The following is a 19,937-nucleotide window of genomic DNA, read 5'->3' as shown; positions in this document are numbered from 1 at the left end:
AATGTAATGACTTAGAAATGAATGAGAAAGCTATAAAATAAGCCTGAGGGAAGTATTTGAGGAAAAAATCAATAGAGAATATATAAAGTAGTGATAAGGTATGAAATTGAATATGAAAGATGAATATGTAACTGAGATTATATCTGTATGGAGATGTGAAAACCTGGAACCATGTTGTTCGCTAAAAAAAGATGTTTTGTTTTGTGAAAACCCAAATAAAACTTTATCAAAAAAGAAAAAGAAATTTCAAGTCTTAATGGTGACAGAAATATAAAATATGTTGAATAAGTGTAAGAAATGATATAAAAGAGCAGTATATGAAGATTTATTTATTGCTTGAAGTTTTTTCTTTATGGCATATATTGCCAAATAATTGAAAAGATGAATACATATTACTCTTCTGATAAACAGGATGTGTATAAAATAGCAATATTTATAAATGCGACTAGGTCAGAATCTCTACAGGTCTTTTAATTTATTTTGGATTGATTTGAGAGGGACTTGTTAATTAAAAAGCAATATGTGCTGTATTTGTAGACTTATTAAATGACATAAAACATTTCAGTTGATTGTGAAACAAATTTATTGGGTACATTGTTTTTGTGCAGGACTATATTTGATGAGCAGAAACTATTAGAGTTTGCCAAACTTGGATGCTATTTAGAATATGACCTTTTTGGAACCGAATTTATTTCTTATCATATGAATCCTGATATTGACATGCCAAGTGACAATGAAAGAATTTTGCGGTATGTATTCCGATGCGGTAACACATTTAGATTAGAACTTTTATTGATGATAGAAATGTCATTGCTATCCAGGTTTAAAAGGCCATAAGATTAGCCCACTTGCCATCATCTTGTCACATGTGATATCTGTTCATAAATTGTATCATAGTTACCTTTAAAGTTCATGAAAGCCATGGGTCATTATCTGTTCCTCAACCAAGCTATCCAAGGAAATTCTTTGGATCCTAATGGGACTCCTAAACAAGCATATAGCTTGGGAGCATAATATACCCTTGCCATTTCATATTTTGCCAAATTTATGATACATTTGTTCACTATAAAACATATAAAATGTGTACTTTGTTATAAATATGTTTTCAGTGGAATACATGTGTTACATTTAAGATTTTAAGATCACATATGTAAGTACTATGAAAAATTAATGTAAACATGGGACAGAACAGATTTATGATTGACCACATGCAAAACTGGTTTAAAGAAAAAGCAATCTCATCAGTCCAGTTCTTTTCTAGTCATCGTTCAGAGAGAAGTTGGATAGCATTCTTATATGAAAGTTTCTTTTTGGTAGACATTCTTAATCAAGAGGCAGAAAGAGATTATTCTTTCTAAAGGTCGAAGATCCCCTCTGCCCAATCTGGAAGGAAAACAGTTATTAGGGGAAATCTAGCATAAGCCCTTCCTTCTCAGCCCTTTATATCATTGGTTTAGAAAATTGGCATCATTCACATTGGAACATCTAATTCCACTTCTTGCTTAGATGTTAATGCTAGGCAGTTTCCTTCTTAGTTTAGTTCACAAACCATCCTCATCATCTACTCATAATAGAAACTGTAGTTAGTATCAGTTATAGTTAAGTCATAACACTTGAGGAAAAGGAAACATGAGTGCCTAAGTAAATGGAATATGTAGTGTTATACTCAAAAGAGTACAGATTGTACAAGAGTTTTATATTTTCATTGGATGCCATAGCAGAAAACTGCATCTCCCTACTCAAAAGAGGAGAACATTTTTATGCACTGTTCTGTTCAGATAAAATGATCCATGTTTTACAATGTGCAGGAAATAAGGGTAAATAATTGTAAAAAGAAAAGAAAGAAAACATAGGACATAAAAAAGAAGAAGGTCTCAGTAAATGTATAGTGTACATAAAAAGTCTACAACCCTGTTAAAATGCCAAGTTTTTGAGATGTAAAAAAACCAGACAAATATAAAACACTTCAGAATTTTTTCCACCTTTAATATAACATATAAGCTATACAATTCAGTTGAAACAAACTGAAATATTTTAGGGGGGAGATAACAACAAAAACACATAATAACATAGTTGCATAAGTGTGCCCACCCTCTTGTAAGTAGGGATGTGATTGTATTCAGAATTAACCAGTCATATTCAAATTAATGTTAAATAGTAGTCAGTACACACCTGCCATCAATTAAAGTGACACTGATAAAGCCCATATTAAGTTTGGTGTGCTAGTTGGATTTTTTTGACAGTTACTCAGTTACTACAAAAGCCATGGTCATTAAGGAGCTTACAAAGCATCAAAGCGATCTCATTGTTGAAAAGTATCAGTCAAGATAAGGGCACCAAAATTTTCCAAGGCATTGGATATACCAGACAGTCATCAACAAGTGAAGAAAATATGGCACAACAGTGACATTACAAAGAACTGGATTTTCCTCCAAAATTCATAGAAAAACAAAAAGAAAATTGGTCCAAGAAGCTGCCAGGCGGCCTACAGCAACTGAGAAGGAGCTGCAAGAATTTTTAGTAAGTACTGATTGTGTACCACATGTGACAACAACGTCTCGCATTCTTCATATATCTTCATATATCTGGGCTGTGGAATAAGGAGGCAAGAAGGCAAAGAAAATCATTGTAAATTTTTTGTAAAAACCTACATCAAGTCTGACAAATTAATGTGGGAAAATGTATTATGGTGATAAGACCAAGGTTGAACTTTCAGGCCATTATTCCATAAGTCGGATTGGCACAAAAGAGCACTGCAAATCATCAAAAGTAGACCACACCCACAATAAAACAGCAGTGGCAGCAATATGTTTTGTGGCTGTTTTTCATCAGCTGGAAACTCGGGCTTTTGTCAAGGTGTAGGAAATCATGAACAGTTCTAAATATGAGTCAATTTGGCACAAAACCTTCAGGACTCTGCTATAATACTGAAGATGATTAGGAATTTTGCCTTTCAACATGATAGTGACCCAAAGCATACCTCCAAATCAACAAAAGAATGGATTCATCAGAAGAAGACGTAAGTTTTGGAATGGCCCAGCCAGAGCCCAGACCTGAATCCAATTGAAAGTCTGTAGGATAACCTAAAGAGAAGATGCCCTCACAATCTGACAGATTTGGACTTCTTTTTGCAAGGAAGAATGAGCAAAGATTCCTAAGGGAAGATGTGTTATGCTGATAGGCTCCTACCGCAAAAGACTGAATGTTGTATTAAAATCAAAAGATACTTCACCAAAGCTTAATGATGGGAACACTTACATAACCATATTATTGTATGGTTTTTTTTGTTATTTCCCCTCTAATTCTAATCTATCCTATCCTATCCTCTAAAATATTTTAGTTTGTTTTTCAATTTAATTGTACAACTTATATGTTATATTAAAGATGAAAAATTCTGAAGTGATTTATCTTAATCTGATTTTTTTTTACATCTCAAAAAATTCAACTTTTAAGAGGGATATGTAGTATATATCTGAGGACTCCAACCTTGGCAACTTTAAGATTTGTGGACTTCAACTCCCAGAAGAATTCCACAAGTCTTGAAGTCCACAAGTCTTAAAGTAGCCAAGGTTGGAGACCCCTGGTATATACCATATTTTATGTACTTTAACAAATGCCAAAATGTAAGTTGTTGAACAAGTAGATTTCTTTGTTCTGGGACAACCAGGTAGCTGGGCATATAAAATCTATCAGGTTAATAATATTTTGCTTTTTTTTAAGGGAATTAAAATAGGTAAATAGAGATGTTTCTGTTTCTTGTCAGCTTATCCTATGATTGATGAACATGAAATCATTCTTACATTATCTGCTACTTACTTTCAGTTTATTTGATAGAAAAGTCATTAGTCAGTATTGCAATTTTACCTTCAGCAGCCAAAGCTCTGAATTACTTTTGAGCCAATGATTATCAGCCTAGCCTTACCAGAATGGTCTTCACTGAGGGTGGCCAAAGACAATATAAGGAGACAAAATGACTTTTATACACTTATTTATGCTACAACTATTTTTGAGTGGCTTTGGGGGGTTTCAGTTATTTGTTGAAGCAGATACTACAAGAAATATTGTTTCAGTTGGCCTTCCCATAGTTGTACTAATCGATCTATGTGTCTATAAAATTGGAGAAGAACTTTTTTCCAATGCAATTCCCAATCAGCTTTGCTAATTTGAAAATGAGGTGGGAGAGGGCCATTTAATTTGCATGGAAATCATTTTAAGATGTGTCTTGATAGAGCATAGATTTGTTCCTCTGTAGTTTTACAAATGTTATTGAAGAATGAAATAATTCTGCTATGGTGAGAAATTACATGGAGAGAAATTTATTTCTCCTTCAACATATAGTCATTAGAACCAGATTGCTTTAATTATTTGAGTTATCCAAGGAAGTTCGACAAAGGATAAAATATTACCTTCTGTAATACTATATAAGTATTTGTAATGTTTCATAGCTCTCTTCTGGTTTTAATGGTTGCATAGAGCTGAGTTGTATCCTTCAGTAAGCAAGATGGACAACTCCCATTGCTTGAAGTCAAATAGTCTGACTTCATTTATCTCACTGTGATCATGAGGTTTCTTCTAATGAGGCGCTGGCTATTACAAATCCATCCAATTATCTGAAGTTCAATGATTTCAGTGCAGAAAATTGGTCATGTTCCAATTACTGAACCATGTAAACATTCCAGTATGTATTTGGTTAAATTACTTTCATACTGTGTTTGTAGGGAAAAGATACTCCCAAGTGCACTGATTTAAAAAAGAAAAACACAAATCATTATTGAACTTTTTTGTTAATCAGACTCCCCAACTGACCTTGACCTCTTATTCAGAACTATAGGAAACAATATTTCTCATAATGGCTGTTCATGCATCTGTGGTGTTCATTGTTGTATGGCTATGTGGGATATCTGACACAAGCTGTTTTTAAATAAATTGGTCATGTACCATCCTCATGTACCAGAAAGTTCAAAGGGGTATGTTAATGCACAATAAAAATTGTATGACTGAAGGCCAAGCTCTTGATATTATAGAATTGAGACAGTACATGTATGTGTGGCATATTTGTTAAATTTATTTTATTAATTTATCTTGCCAATTAGACCAAATATCTCTTCCCATTCAACTGTTGGGCTTCATCAGTATGCCACTTAATTTAGTCTAGATATTCAGTCCAACTAAATTTAATTTCCTTCAAAGAAGTGGTCTCATTTGAAAAAATACAGGTGGTCTTAAACTTATGACCACAATTGAGCCCCAAATTTCGGTTTCTAAATGAGATGTTTTTAAGTGAACTTTTCTCCATTTTTTGATTGTTCTTGCCATAATTGTTGAATGAATCTTTGCAGCTATTCAGTTGGTAACACAATTGTTAAAGGAATCTGGCTTCTCCATTGATTTTGCTTGTCAGAAGGTCACAAAAAGTAGATCACATGACCCGAGGATGCTGCAACCATCATAAATACATGCAAATTTTGATCACATGACTATGGGAATGCTGCAATGATCATATGAAAAGTTGTCAAAAGTCATTTTTTTAGTGCCATAACTTGAAACAATCACTAAATGAATAGTTATAAGTCAAAGTCTACCTGTACTTTGTAATTCATGTGCAAGTAGAATACTTATAAATATTCAATTCACCAACTTAATATTTAGGAAACAAAAACTTTGGAGGTTTTCCACTCTATAGCCATTCACACAACCCAGAATTCTTGGATATCTGACTTAACCATAAATAAACAGGTGTTGGTATTTTATTCAGCTCATCTTGCTAGCAGGAATGCATGATTTGCTTACCTTTCTGCCTGAAGCAGTAAATCTGCTTGCTTCTCTAAGATGGAAGACTCCTAAGCCAAGTATGCATTTATTCCAGCTTAATAATAGATAAATAAGTCAGAGTTCTCAACTTATATATAGCATTAATTGAACCACAGAGTTGTCCAGTTTTTTCTGCTATGGTATCACTGAAGTGAGAAGGGTTATAGTGTTTATTAACAGAACAATAGTAATTCATGACCATCCCAGAATTCACAGATTTTCTATTTGTATAAAGCTGGTCCAATTGCTTTTCAGCATAGGAGAATAAGTGATTTCATTAAAAAATGTTGTTGAAATCTATTGCCAGAGATTATTTCTTTTGAATTTGAATTTTGAATTTGAATTTCAATTTTTTTTTTGCAGAGTTCGAACATTGATTGAAGAAGGTTATGATGACAAAATTGTGATTGCTCATGATATTCACACAAAACATAGACTAAAGAAATATGGTGGCCATGGCTATTCTCATATTCTTGAAAATATTGTTCCAAAAATGCTCATGAGAAGAATATCTCAAAATAAAATTGATAAGTTATTGCTAGAAAATCCCAAACAGTGGCTAACTTTTAAATAAGAAAACTGTGGTTCTGTTTCTTTCAGTGAATGTAAAAAAAAGAATTGAAATTCTTCTTGGATTGAGAAAAAATATAATTGTATTTTTGGAGTACAGAATAAGAAAATAAGATTTGTAATGCCTGAACCCCAACTTTTTGATTGTATGATTGCAATGTAAAACAACTTCAAAATAGATGTATTTCTGGGGGGAAATATGTTTAATGAAATGTTAATATGAAGATAGAGCGTACCATGTGAATGAATCAAAATTACTTTTTAATGGCCTTGTATGGAATTAATTGGATGGAAAACATCCATTTGAATTAATCAGAATGAGGGACAGTCATGATCTGGGTCACAACTGAATGTAAATGCCATTATGTTGTGTGTAAAATCCTTGATAAAACTACTACAAAGTGTTATTCTAACATGAAATGCATTGTATATCCAGCAATAAATGCTTCCTTGCCTCATGTTATACTGTACATGCCTACTTAGAGATTCATTTGAGCAAAGCACATATATAAAAAACTTAAAATGTGAGTTCGGCCTTTCCATTTCCAAAATGCAACACTCAGCATTGCATTTCAAGGTGCAGTTGAAACTTTTGCTTTCCTGAAAAGCAGCCTCTCTGCATAGTTCCACCTACTTTTCTGAAACATAATTCTTCTATGGCTTGAAATACGCATTTTGACAATTTGGATATAATCTTCCTGTTTTGCTGTTAGTATGTTTGAATTGCATATCTTCTCCAACTAAGTGAAGTTATGAGATTCAGAACTGAATGTCAGAATTATTTTCATGGTTTTTTTTTTTTTGGGGGGTTGGAAGCAGTTCTAGGTATGGCAAACTGAAAAGTAAATAATGTCTGTATCAATGACATTATCAAGAAAATTTCAATAGGATTATCAAAGTAATCTTTCAAGATCTATTGATATGTTATGAAATTCTTTTAATGCAACATAGTGTGAATAATGACATTTGGCCCTTTTAAGATGGAGTTTTGCCAAGTAAATAGGAATTTGCCAGGTAATCACCAGGATCAGGGAGGGTGGGAGGGAGAGAAAAGGAAGGGAGATAGGTTGTAGGAATCAAAATATAATATTCAAGCGAAGTTAAGAGACGCTAGGTTGCACAAACAAATACATAGGATTGCAAGTTTAAATGTATGGTTATGAAGAAAAAGAAGAGTGAATTCAAACTAACTTCTGAAAATATATATGGAATATATTGGATTGTAAATAAATAAATTCCATTTCATTGGAGATGTTCTTGATGTGGTAATCCTAAATATATTAATAGGACAGATTTTAAAATTGATTTTGGCAAAAATTACTTTCTTGAAAGTGCATTGAAGAATAGATATAACAAACATATCAGGAATTTACTTTTAAGGTGCTCAAAAGCCAGTTTGGTATAGCAAATAAAGGTGCCAGACTAGAAATCGGAGACTGTGCGTTCTCGTCTTATCTTAGATAGAAAACCAATTGGGTGACCTTGGGCCAAGCCCTCTCTCAGACCTAGTGAGAAGGAAATGAAAAGCCACTTCCAAAACATACTGCCAATAAAATAGCAATGACTTGTCTGTGTAGTTACCAGGAATCAAGATTGATTTAAAGTATCTTCATAAACAGATTTATAGAGCCTATTTATTTAGTCACAGCAGCATCTGGGCAGACTTTGTCTGGGTTTCAAAACTAAGAATTATTATTTAGGAGATTAATAAGGAATTCCAGGGCTGCTGAAAACAGAGTAACAAGAGTTTGAAGGGACCTTGGAGGTCTTCTAGTCCAATGACAGGAAACCCTATACCATTTCAGAAAAATGTTTATTCAATCTTTTCTTTAAAATCTCCAGTGTTGGAGCAGCCATGGTTTCTGGAGGCAACTCGTTTCAGTGATTAATTGTTCTGAATTTCTACGAGAAATTCAGGAAATTTCTCTTTAGATCTAGGTTGTTTCTCTGCCTGATTAGTTTCCATCCGTTGCTTATCAGGTATTTTGGAGAATAAATTGATCCCCTCACTCTTGTGGCAGCTCCTCAAATATTGAAACACTGCTATCATATCATTCCTAGTCCTTCTTTTCATCTCTTTTCAAGTATCTGAGAAGAAGGCATGACTGTCATGCTCTTGCTGAAGAAAATTGCATGGATAGAGGACTCAATTTTGGACTTTTTCAAATAATATCCTATATAAAATCATTAAATATATGGAAAATTGTTTATGGAATATAACTGAAATAGCTCATTGAGTCTCTTCATTCCACAAAAATAGGCTTAAATGTACCATATTTGAAAATCTCTTTACACATATTTTACACAATCCTATTTCATATTCTCTGAATACCTGTTTGCATTGGATTGATAACGAAACATCACATTTACAAGTTTAGCATCTTAAAATATGCATTCCTGTACATAAATACTCAGAAGTAAGTCCTATTTGAATCACTGGGGTTAAATTGTGATTAAGTCAGTAACAAGTCTAGAAGTCTCATAACTGAGTTCAGAGCCTAATTATAGACAATGTTTTTAATATATAAAATCTTAACATTTAAATTAAACAAAAGAAAATAATTAGAAACGTACTGGATTATTTGCTGGAGATTATTCATTTTTAGATGACCTTACTTTATGAAATGTAGTATATAGTATTAACACAGATTGGGAGCAAGATTATTATTATAAGATCATTATAAACTATTATAATACTTGACAAATCTTCAGGTCACTCCCAAAGATACTTGATAGCATCATGGAGTTTGTGTGGTATTTCTTTTGATACAACAGAACAACAAAATACTACGTATGAACTACTGTTAAAGCAATTTACTTCTGAGCAGATTTGCATAGGATTGTGCCGCAAGCTGCCCCCCCCTCCCCGGTTTATCTAGCTAACTGTAGGTGGGATGCTTCCTGAAGTGCTAAACTGTGCCGAATTAGCCTGCGCAAATTAGATTTTAAAAGCCCATCTAATCAGTTCTATCCATAACTACCTATATTATGTCACTGCTCCACCACTGGGATGAAGTTTGCATACGGCTGTAATTGTAAATTGAATTGTAAATGGCATGCAGGATGAGATTTGTAGAAAAGAGCGAACTTAAAAGTGTTGAAGAAAGCTATTAAATTCTTAGGAATTGACAAGATGCAGCTAGAAAAACTGAAATTTTTTTCACACTGTTGTAACTATGATGCTGCCCAACATAATGATTCAACATTTAACTCGTGCCAAACTGCTGCTTCTTGGTATCTACATCATAAACCCTATCCCTTTTAATTTCTTATAAAGAGTAATCATATTCTTAATAAATATTAGAAATAATACCACCAACACTCCTAGCCCCAGAATATAGGGTTGTTGTTTTTTAATTTCATATTTTGTTTTCACGGAATGCAATTGTTTTATTATTGTTTCTGTCTCTTGCTTTGCATACAGAAATCTGCCCAATGACTTCATATTCATATTTGTGGACTGTTCTTACTCTGTTCAACTAAATGGGACAATCCTCCTGGTTCTAGGGGGTGGGGTATGCCTGTAAGGAATTATATAATATTAACACTTGCATAATATTGAAGCAATAATAGAAAATGAGACAATTGTGCTGTAGTTGTATTTTCATCTAAGTGCAACAACAATAGAGCTAAGCTTTGAAGGAGCCCTGTTTCCTATTTCTAGATAGCCAAGGAACCGAAACATTAGGCAAATATATCCCTTGGAAGGAACAGCAGAATTTCCCTTTACAGCTTCCTTTCATCAAAAAAACATTCCTAACCATATACTCAGAATTGGCTCATAGTTAGCAGATAAGTCAGAAGCACCAAAGCTGATGGATGAAGAAAAGCAGCATGAAATCATAGCACACCAAGGATATTACATATGCTGAAGAAATAATTTGGTGTTTTTTTTTTCTTTCTCTCTATAAAAAAATTGTGATTTATATAGAACTTCATTCACATGAACATTAACAACAAGGACTATTTTGCTTTGGTGATAGTAGATCACACACCTCTTACACTTGTTCTATTTTTTTAAACATCTTTCTCTGGGTTGTACAGATATGGGTTAGGTAGCATTTGGCTTCACTCCTTGAGAGTCTACGACCAATATCCCTTGGAATTTCTTGATCCTTTTATTTTGCCAAGAGAATTGATCATTAGGTCAATTATTTTGTATTTAATATCAGTCAGCATAAATTATAAATCCAGAAAATGTGCTGTATTTGTTGTTGTTTCCTCCATGTGCTTTTCCACCATCTAATTTTATATAGACTTCATCTCCTGGTTCCAAATGTAGGACCACGCTGTTGCTGGCATAATCATAGTTTTGATCTGCATCTTGTGCAATGGCACTAGCTCGCACCTATATAAAATACAGAAAAAAAGACTGTTCATAATTTTAGTACTTGTCAACACTCAGGAATGAAACTGTATGTTCACTTACAAGTTCCAACGTATATTTTTGGTATTTTTTCCCTTTACTACTGCAGTCAACATTTCACAAATGAGTCAGTTTTAACTGTAGTAACGCCTAGTACAATAACCAACAAATAATTTGTTATCTGAATATTGCAGATTCTATCCCTAAACAGAAGTAATTAACATATCTGAAATCCTTTTAAACTCATAAACTATGTTCTGCATGGACATTACCCCATTTAGTTTCATATGACCTGCTGAGAAATGTGAGTTGTAACAATGAGCTGGATTCAAAATAATTACTCCAAATCTCTAACCAGCTATTTTAGTGAACTGCCAATTTTAATCTCTTTTCCCAATCTGACATTCTTTAAATATATTTGGGGTTTGCAAACTCAACACTTTTACAAGTTTCATTGGATTTTTCATGGAAGTTCAAAATGATGTGTAATATATGGTTCTTGAAATAATGATATCATATGATATGGAAAATTATAATGCAAAAGCTGTTTCATTATTACATTATTTCACTAGATTACAGTAATATAATCCGACTGATTTTTTTCACCTGATAAAACTAGAGTCGTATCAATATGATATTGTATATGATTCCTATCAGTTCTATATCCAAATCAGGCCTTGTGGATAAAACAAAGCATGCAAGATTATAGAAGTGTAAAGGCAATCAGCTTTGGATTGCTTTGGATGCTTTTAGATCTGAGTCAAAAAACTTTTAATGCTCTTCAATAAAAAAAATATAAAATTGAAATATAGATCATCTGAAAAAGCAATGAATGTTAAAATCACAAGGCAACTATCACTATTTTTAATATTAAAAGATTTTTAGTAAATTAATCTTGAAATAAATATTGTATAGGCTTTAGATTCTAGTCATATACAATTATTTAAGCCTTCAAACTCAAGGTTTGTTTTAAAATATAAGTCATATTGCATTAACTATATTTAACAAATAAGATCTTTGGAGCTGCTAATACTTCTGATATCAGCTCAGCATATAACCAAACAAGAATTACAGCAGATTATTTATATATACTTTAGATGCACAAATAACTATTTTAACCTTTGATTATCATTTTTGCAGTGTATTTATGGTTTTATCCTATTCTTTAATAGATCTGTGATTAATGGTTTTGGGTGTCTGAACTAAAAAAAAAAAGTTCAAAACCTGATATACACTCTGGTGGATATTTTTGGAATTGGAAGAAGGACAATATGTCAAAAATGCCTATACATGCCTTTCAGAAGTATAAATGATAGGTTTTCAAATTAAATGTTTATATGTATCCCCATGTTAGTACAGAAATCTTAACAATGTATAAGAGTTTCTACCATGCAAGATCACACAGCGGATTAGAAAGCTTAGAAATGACAGAAGCAGGAGGAAAAAAAAAACTCTTCTCCTGCATTGCATGCTTCAAGGCGGCTTATAAGATTTGTAATTACCTTGAATATGTTCCAATTTAAGCTGCCATAATGTAAAGTAATATCCAAGCAGTACAATTTTTGATTCATTGCTTCAGAAATAATTTACTATTTATTGAGGTGATCTGTCTTGACCACTCTTCAATCAATAAATATCACAAGGGATATTTCCTAAAAATGAAGAAGCTGAGAATGGCTGAGAACCTTACAATATCAATGCCTGAAATGCACATCCTTTGGATCTATGCTTTTTCTGAGGTAATAATTCTAAATAATAAAGAGGAAGATGATACCTTTTGGTGTATGTGAATGATTATTGCAACATGAGGTGAAATAGTGCCTACATTTCATTAGGTTTAAGTATTTAAATTATATTCAAACTCCATGTGCTTCATCTAAATATATGTTGGAATTGCATAATGCTTGATATTACAGCTGATAATATTGCTGCTTTTATCATGTGACATAAACTCTACCTTTAGCATTAAATATTTTAGCTTTATACATTATGAGAAAATGGACAGATATCTCAGAAATGCATAGTATTACTTACTGTACACTATCCACTATCATAGAATAGATACTATAATAAGAGAACTGAGAAAAAACAGCCCAAACAATGCAATAGCTTTCTATTTAGCTACTGGGCCTTGCATCTGCATTAACCTGAATCCCATACTGTGTACTACCTTTATAGCTTTTTCTCTTTTGTTTTGTTGTTGTGGGTAGACAGCATAATCTCTTTTTAAAACCTATAAGGACAGCCCCAGAAGAATATTCCAAGCTGTATTGCTGTACATGTTAAAGGCATTTCCAAATTAAAACAATGTGGTGTACATTACATAAGTTCATGACTGCTCACCTCATTGGGCTATAAAGGTATACAGGGACAGTCAAACTGCAAACAAACTAATTATGTTGTCGTCTCAGCAGTTCTATATTTATGCTAACTATTAAGGAAAGCAATAAGCTATGTGGGAACCTTTAAATATTCAATATGTTTCTCTTAAATATTTTCTTCTTTACAAGTCACATATAATTCAGGACTGATATTTTTCTCCTTGCTATGCAATCTATAACACTTTGACCTCTTAAAAAGATAATTTGTCCACCCTACCAATAATTTCTAAAGAAAATTCAATTGTTACAGTTCATTAGCTATCAATGCTATAAGATCAAATCATTGCCCTTAGAATATCAATGGATTACAGCTAGTCACCAATATTTAAAAAAATGGTTTAAGGATTGCTTATGCCTGCATAAATATGAACTGAATTCAGTACTAGCAAGATCAATATTTGCGTGTTTGTTTGGTGACTGAATTAATTTATAAATGTCTGGAGCTATAGACTTAGTCTATTTTCAAGCTAATATGAACATTTGTTTTCATGCAATATGCCATGCACTAGATTTTGTTTTATTTTTATTTTGGTCAAATTTTAAATAGAAAAGTCTTTGTAATCTGATATAAATGTGAGAACTGTACATTAACCATTATAATTAATGTAAACCAATATATGGTATTTTTCAGTGAGACTTTAGTTTATTTTATTATGTGTATACTTCCATAATTTTATTTTTCATGTATTACTCAAGCTATATACACAAGGTTAAAAGCCATGTATGATTAATTTATCATCCTCTGATGACCCCATCTGTAATATGCAGTCAATCCAAAATTGAGGTGATTAAAAAGTGCTCCTCTGGGTACAGTACATTGGTATTCTGCTAAAAAAACAAAAAACCTTCAGTAATTTCCTATTTCATTATTCTTCTTTTCAGGAAAAGGATACCTTCCAATTTCCATATTTGAGTTTTTGCAAGATACAGGTTAAATGCAGGAAAATCACTCTCTGTTCTAGCTATAATTTTAACACAAATGCATAAACAAAAAGCAAATATGAATTATTTCTGGTTTCTCTTAATCTAGAAATGGCGATAAGAGAGAAAATAGCCATTTGTTTTCAGTACAACAGTTCACACAGTTTGCTTACCTGTACTCTTAAGTGTAAAACTCTGTAGTATTTCCTGATAAGGATTGTGAAATCAGCATATTCAGTAGATTAAGACAAGTGTTACAAGTTGGCATTATGTCATCAACTTATAATTTTACTTTGACTTTCAAGTAATTATTTGGACATTCACTTTTCAAGTTCATTTTCGTCATAAACCATTGCATTTTTGTGGGAACAAATCCATCTAGGCATGAGTACTGTTTTTTTTTCTTAGCATATAATTATCAATCACGCTTACACAGACATTAATGAATACAAACAATTAGCATATAGATGACATCTATAAAGTTATATGCAATCATTATTGTCCATGTAAGTAAGATATATAGAGGTAACACAACCGTAGTATGATTAAAATTTATGATTACTAGGTTGTTCCATTTTATGAACTTTTCATGATCTTTAGTATCAGGAGAGGAGTTCTGCTTTGACTTTTGCCAAAAACTTGGGGAAAGCAGAACAATTATACCTTCTTTAGAAAGTCTGAAGAACACAGCACAAAACCTGATTTCTAACAAAACTCTGACAAAATAAGACCAAAAGATTCAATAAATCAAATGGAGATTGTCCATTTAAAACAATTGGGCCTGTTTAATTATATTTTAGCATTGATATCACTGTGTCTATTCCAAATCTAGTATAGTCAGTAAGTTAGAACTAAACTCATAAATGCCAATTCTCAGTGCACTTATTTGCAATCCCAAAGGGAACTATGGTTCAATAAGCATGTACAGATATTGCATTATGGTATTCTAAAATGTTGACTTAATTTTATGCTTATAAAACTGGGAATAATTCTCCCAACTTCCCAAGTTTCTCCAGACTTTCATTTCATTTTTGTCTTTTCCATTTCTTTTGCGCTTACTGTCCCTTAGCCTAAAAACTCCCCAAAGTGCGCTGAAGCCGTAAACGCTGGTAGAACATCCACCCACCCATCCCCATATACACACACGGGTCGCTTCCCTTCTTCACCCAATTTTTTCGTGCCTGATATACATAGGTTTGCCGGAGACTCCTTCGAAAACGCTCAGGTGTGAGTGGAGTGAATCCTGGGCGCAAGAGAGTCCTACCAGAAACTGGCCTTTGAAGGAGAGAGATTTGACGTCTGCTGCACTACATTCATCTCAAAAAGTCTATTTCCTTCCCCAACCCTCCGATAAATGATAAAAGCCCCTGGGAGCATTTGGAACTAATAAAGGGCTCTTTGTTTCCAGTCTGGGCCGCCGCGCCAGGAGGCCCTTGGGAAAAGAAAAGCGAGGCGCGGTTGAAAGAAGCCGCTCGACCCGCCAAGCGCAGCCTTTTGCCTCTCGCTAGCTGGGTTGTCTTGCTACCACCTCTCCTCTCCTCCTAAGCCTCCTCCAACGAGCCGGGGCTTCTAGCCAAGCTTCGCCCGCGCTTCGTGCAGATTTGGGGAAGAGACGGCTTCTCGGATAGTGAAACCGCTATCGCAAGGAAGAGGGGGAGGGCGCTCCTAGAAGGCCCAGTTGAAACAGGCGCTCCTGGTTTCCTTCTCCCTCCACAGCTGTCTGGTGTTGTAGCAACTTCTCCGTTGTCGTGCTTATAAGACGCTTTTTCCTGCATGGGGCGACGCTTCTGAAGTTACAGCCCCACACCTAGACCTTTAAGGTTTCCTCTCGCCTGCTTCCTATGAGAAGGTGGATCGCCCACTTGCCCGCTCAACCTCAAGGGAAGGATGTTTCCCTTTCCACTGGCTCACTCTTTCCCGCGCCCATCTCCAGATTGCCCCATTTTTCCACGCAACAGCAAATGCTCCCCGGCAGGGCCCAACGCCCCGTCCCGCCTTACACCCCATCTACTTAAACCCTGGTTAGACTACCTTTCCTATGTCTGCCCCGCCCCGCAATAAGACTCCCTAAGATTTTCCCTTCCCGCTTGCTCGTCTCAGAAAACAATTTAAAATGCGCACAATTTAAATCATTCACCCCAAGACTCCCTCCACGCCAGGTGTCCAAGAGCCGGTGTCTTCCATCAGAAAAAGGAGCGTACTGAAAGCGAAGAACCGTTTCTAGGCCCACTTGCTCTGGGCGTAATGCCAGGTGACTCACGGAACAACAAGGTGGAGCCCTTCAGTCGGTGCCCCCCGGACGCTACACCCCCGTAATGCCTGGCGTGGGCAACAGACACCCTGCTTTGGGAATGGGGCGTAATGGGATACAGTTGCCTACATCTTTCGCTCTTGGAGATCTGGAAGACAGCCAGAAGGTTGGGGGAAGCCCAAGTCACGAGTAGGCAGCAAGTAAGCAGCAAACTTTACTTCGCTGTTCACACACAAACAGTGAAGCCCGATTAAAGTCCCAGACCCATTCCCGTGTACACCTATTCCCATGTATAATTATTCCCGTGTTACACGACCATTAGCGATAGCTGCGCCGTGTTCTCACACATCGTTAACAGCCGGCTATCCAAATAAGGATTTGTGAAACTTAACATTTGTTTTCATTTTTAAAAAGGTGCGCGTGTGTATTTGTAATTTCCCAAAAGAAAATATATTCCTGCCTCCGAGATAACTAGTAGTCAAAAATCAAGAAATCTCAATCATTCGCTGCCTTGTTGATAAAACGCTGCTGTTCTGAACCCAGCAATCAAAAGCAGCAGCAGCTAGAACCGAGGTAGGAGAGGGGTTTTGTTTTTTTCTGTCCTGAGGCCACAACCGAATTAATGTTTATTAACATTTTCACCGAAGGACTGAGTGGCTACCAAGGCCTGTCCTCATAGTCTTATTTGGTAGGTAACCTCGATTTGGGTCCTTTAGTGCGCCACCTTCCCAAGTCCCTCCTTGCCAGCCTAAACTCCTACCAAGGTACTGCCAATTACAGTGCCCACAGGGCCTCCTCTCCCGGATTACCTTCCAGCTTCCTCAGGGCCAGAGCTCTGTTAGCCACGCGAGCATCTATCCTGGGGCTTTCTCTTTAAGACTCACCTCTTCGGAAGTGTGCAAAAATCCATAAAGGATTGCACCTTCCTGTGCCTGCAGAGAGGAACCTATTTTTGTTCTCACTGGATCTTCAGCTTCCAAAGCTATTTTTATTTTCCTGAAGGGTCTCCTAACACTTACAGGTCGAACTCTGTGTCCATTAAGAGGTCCCCCCCCCTTTTTTTGATCTGCTTTCTCTAGCCAAAGTCGGCCAGAGGCAGCTGCTGTGCGAGACGTAAATGCAACCTGCAGAAGTCCAACCAATGCAGCTATCTACCCCGCGCGGGGCAAGCGACAGTAGTTGGATCTTTGCCTGTCCAGGAAGAACTTTAGGCGAGAAAAATTAGAATCTCCCCACCACCACCCCCGCTCCGCCGGGGCTCATTTCTGAGCCCTGGAGCTCTCCCCGGTCCCACCTGATTATTCTTGCAAAGGTCAGCCCACATGCTGGTGCCGTCGCCGCCCCGCATGAGCACGTGGTAGGTGAAGAAGTAGATGCCCGGGATGGAACAGGTGAACTTGCCGGTCGTCGGATCGTAATGGTTCCCCAGGTTGGTGACGACGTCGTCGAACTTCAGGACCTCGTAACCCTCGTGCTGGCGCTTCAGGCCCGCGTAGAAGGCGATCTTGGGCACCGTGCTGTAAGTGGCGGCGCTAATCGCCCCGGCCGCGTTCAGGCCAGGCGCTCCGGCCGGCCCAGGTAGACCCTGGCGCCCGGGCTCACCTTTGTCTCCTGGCGGGCCCACCGGCCCCGGCGGACCTGGTTCCCCCGGGGGCCCCCGAGGCCCGGCTTTACCCGGCCGTCCGGCCTCACCCTTGGGGCCTTGGATGAAGGTGGGCAGCGACTGCATGAGGCCGCGATCGGGCGTGGCCGCCGTGCTGGGAACCTTGGTTCCGCCGTAGGGGTCGCAGACCATGCGGCAGGTGCCCAGCATTTCGTAGTGCGCCGATGTTCCCGCCGAACTCACCAACACCGGGATGAGGATGACCAGCAGAAGCACCATGACCACCCCTAGCGCACCGGCCGCGATCAGCCGGCGCCTACTGCCCACTAGGCGGCTCAGCGCAGGGCGATCCTCTTGCCTGCTTTTGGACAAAATCTTGATGGTGGGTCGGGAACCTCTTCCAGCCGAAATCACCGCGGGGTAGCCTCCCCGCGTCCGTGGGGCCTTGTCGCCCTCTTCCTCCCGTCGACCGGGAGGGGCACGCGGGCTGATCTCCTTCGCCAGATCCCGAAGCTCCGGGAGCCTTGCTCCGCGCTGCTGTCGTGGATGGCTTGGCTTTCCGTCTGGGGCACCTGTGGCTGCCGCTGTTTGTTAGGCTGAGTGGAGTCGCTCACACTTTTATGCTGCGGCTGGCAATCGACTTTTTTTTTTCCCGTCTATGCCAGCTCGAATCAACTTCCCTTCTGCTCCTCCCGGTCGCTTCTTTTGCAGTCTTCTCGCGCGGGTCGCGCCCCTCTTTTCTTCCCTCCCTTCTTTTATTTCTTTTTTTTTCTTTCTTTCATTCATTCATTATTACTCTTCTGCAAGCGACACCAAATCTCCGAGGGCAGCGGGGAGAAGAGCGCGTGGGAGCCTGGGAGATTCCTTCTCTTCACTCGTGCCGGGGAGAAGGAAGGAAACGGAGGTTCCTCTTCAAGCCCTTGCCGGTCCTTCTCGCTCCTTCACCGATACTGCTGGAGGGTCCCCAGTCGGGAAGCCCCGCGCGCTGGAACGGAACACAGCGATGAGCGCACGCAGCCCGCTACCGCGACAAGAGGAGGCTGCTGAAGGCGCGGGGGTAATTTATAAGCACCCAAAGGCGCAGGGGAAAGAGGAGCTGCTTTGGCATCTCATCCCAGCATCTGCTGCGCTCAGCCCACTCACCGAGAGTTTGGCATCTCTCTGACAAGTATGGGGAAATGTTTTCCTCCCCTCTCCTTTTTCTCTGCCTCCCCCTCCCTGTTCATCCCTTCTCGCTGAGCAATGAAATGGGGAGCTTTCCTCTTGCCCGTTCCTAAATGATGTGGCCGTTTTCTTGCTGGAGTAGCTCATGGAAAGTAGAGAGATCCACTTAGGACTTTGATCCTGAATATAAAGGTCAACGCTGCTCCTTATTTAATGGTTCCCCCAGTGGCCTCTGTCTGTCATGTGAAATATCACTTTGAATACTAGGGTAGTGTATTGCAATTCACCTGACAACCCAGTGTGCACACACACACACACACACACACACACACACTGCTCTTTCTTGAAGTAACCCATGATTTAAAGCACACAGAAAATCTCATTTCTTGCTTTCTTGCTCTTTTTCTGGAAATCACAGCCAGAGAAAGGAAGCCCACCCCCACCTTCCCATATTCAATAAATTTTTGAAGCCATGATAGATGTTGCTTCCTGGATTCCTCTTTATTTAAACAGGCTTTCTAGACCATCCTGGTGGTGGAGCTGAGTGTGTTTTCCTGGCATGGTAAACATGTATCACCACATCATTTCTGCCTATCTCTGGAGCAGGGAGTATATTGAGCTTCTTCCAGATGCAAGGCAGAAGAAGGCCACCTTAAACCACACAAACAATTGATTGTAAATTATGCTTCTACATTCAGGCTCAATTGCATGTCAGTTCAATGATGGGTGACATTTGCCTGTCAATATGGAGATGATGGTTTGAAAGAGTGTGAGAAATTAAAAGCAGGGTAAGAATCTGAAATAAGCAAAAGTAGTGTGAAAGTGGGGGGAAAACAGTAGCATTACACCTGGTGCATGTTGACTAAGAAG

At 37.5% G+C, this 19,937-nt stretch overlaps 2 protein-coding genes across 3 annotated transcripts in view; one reads left to right on the top strand and one right to left on the bottom strand.

Moving 5' to 3' along the window:
- The window catches only part of PTER (phosphotriesterase related), a 55,051-nt gene extending 47,239 nt beyond the window's left edge, over positions 1-7,812 (top strand). The window contains exons 4-5 of the mRNA XM_087945303.1: positions 609-749; positions 6,175-7,812. Of these exons, the coding sequence (XP_087801429.1) occupies positions 609-749; positions 6,175-6,385 (352 nt within the window). The 3' untranslated portion in view covers positions 6,386-7,812. The remainder of the gene's footprint in view (positions 1-608; positions 750-6,174) is intronic.
- On the bottom strand, positions 1,971-18,482 carry C1QL3 (complement C1q like 3). Of its 2 annotated transcripts, XR_015745600.1 has the most exons (3): positions 17,595-18,282; positions 10,377-10,729; positions 1,971-2,590 (listed from the first exon to the last, which is right to left on the bottom strand). XR_015745600.1 is itself a non-coding variant. In XM_087945305.1 (2 exons), exons 1-2 carry the CDS (start codon positions 18,180-18,182, stop codon positions 10,550-10,552), a joined length of 768 nt encoding a protein of 255 aa, XP_087801431.1. In that variant the 5' UTR covers positions 18,183-18,482; the 3' UTR covers positions 9,963-10,549. The 2 variants fall into 2 exon arrangements, 1 of the variants encoding a protein (XP_087801431.1); XM_087945305.1 differs by lacking the exon at positions 1,971-2,590 and having other exon boundaries at positions 9,963-10,729; positions 17,595-18,482.
- Positions 18,483-19,937: the final 1,455 nt, after the last annotated feature.

This window comes from Notechis scutatus, chromosome Z (genome assembly GCF_049901735.1).
Source record: "Notechis scutatus isolate UNSWTSFEM ecotype Mainland chromosome Z, rNotScu1.2, whole genome shotgun sequence".
NCBI classification, from domain to species: Eukaryota; Metazoa; Chordata; class Lepidosauria; order Squamata; family Elapidae; genus Notechis; species Notechis scutatus.
Note: the sequence above shows the minus strand (reverse complement) of the source record. Positions and strands in the feature narration are given on the sequence as shown.